The following is a 1,164-nucleotide window of genomic DNA, read 5'->3' as shown; positions in this document are numbered from 1 at the left end:
TTTTGGTATTCATGATTTGAATCCAAAATATCAATTGAGAAAAAAGAAGCATATAAAATTTCAACCAATGGTATTATGATGTCCAAAAACACCTCAACATTTCTTGAAATAAAAAAATACCTTGCATACATATTTTTTCATTAAATTAGTTCATTTTTCTCTATTTATATTGGTTAAAAGATGTCCTTAACATAGGTAAAATAGAGATATATTTATTTCTTAATACTGGCTCCATTCCGCCCTGCTTCATAGAATATATTTCTTCTTGAAATAGCCACCAATAAAGTCTATGTAAGTTAATACTTACAAGCTTTCTGTACAACAATCATAATCATATTATCAATTTCGTTTAAAAACGAAAATGGGAAAGATATAAGTACTTGGTTCCAGTTTGATAGTTTCTGAACATATTTTTGAACATGTTCATGGGGCTAAGACACATTCCATGTGGTCAAGCCAGTTCTCTCTTCAGCATAATCAACTGAGATTAGCTGATATAAAAACTCATCTGTTCTTATAAAAAACTGACCATTAATCTTGGTTGGCCTACTTTTTCCCTGTTTCCCCGATCTTGGAGCAATTGTATACTTTCGTTAAATTGGAAGCCAATTTCAGTGTTATCACTGAATGCGTCAAAAGATCCAAAAGCCACACACTTCTTGAATCCTAGAAGTTTCATTGAATGCTCTCTACCAATGTTTTCTCACCAATAATCTCCACAGGAACACTTTCCTCCAACAATTCGATGAAATCGGTTTTTATCTCTCAAGCACACCTCTCTTCCATATATCTTGGAGATATATTTAGCAAAATTATGGCAATCAACACAAATTCGAAGATTTTTTATGACACGGATTGGCACGCTTTCAGGTGTGGCAATTAGCCCAAAAGACAATGCTAGCTTTTCACTGTGGCCTAAAAGCATCTTCTCCTTCTGCTCCTCATCGACGTCATGCAAAACACAACTCAAATCAGGAAGATAGCCTGCTTCCTTGAATATGACAGACAATTCCTTCACTTTTGCAGCCACTTCTTCTCTTCTCGGATGAGATCGATCACTTGCATGGAAAGTATGAAGTACTTGATCAAGCTCAATCCAGCTTCTTCCTGGTTCTTTTGTTACAGCCTTCTTCAACATCAGGTCCCTTAATGATCTTACATCTT

At 35.0% G+C, this 1,164-nt stretch overlaps 1 protein-coding gene across 1 annotated transcript in view; it reads right to left on the bottom strand.

Annotated features, from left to right (window-relative positions):
- Positions 1-233: 233 nt before the first annotated feature.
- Positions 234-1,164, bottom strand: part of LOC107472359 (putative pentatricopeptide repeat-containing protein At3g13770, mitochondrial) — a 3,366-nt gene continuing 2,435 nt past the window's right edge. The window contains exon 3 of the mRNA XM_016091882.3: positions 234-1,164. This exon is cut by the window's right edge and continues 29 nt beyond it. Within this exon, the coding sequence (XP_015947368.1) occupies positions 704-1,164 (461 nt within the window). The 3' untranslated portion in view covers positions 234-703.

This window comes from Arachis duranensis, unplaced genomic scaffold (assembly GCF_000817695.3).
Source record: "Arachis duranensis cultivar V14167 unplaced genomic scaffold, aradu.V14167.gnm2.J7QH unplaced_Scaffold_63356, whole genome shotgun sequence".
In the NCBI taxonomy this organism is placed as follows: Eukaryota; Viridiplantae; Streptophyta; class Magnoliopsida; order Fabales; family Fabaceae; genus Arachis; species Arachis duranensis.
Note: the sequence above shows the minus strand (reverse complement) of the source record. Positions and strands in the feature narration are given on the sequence as shown.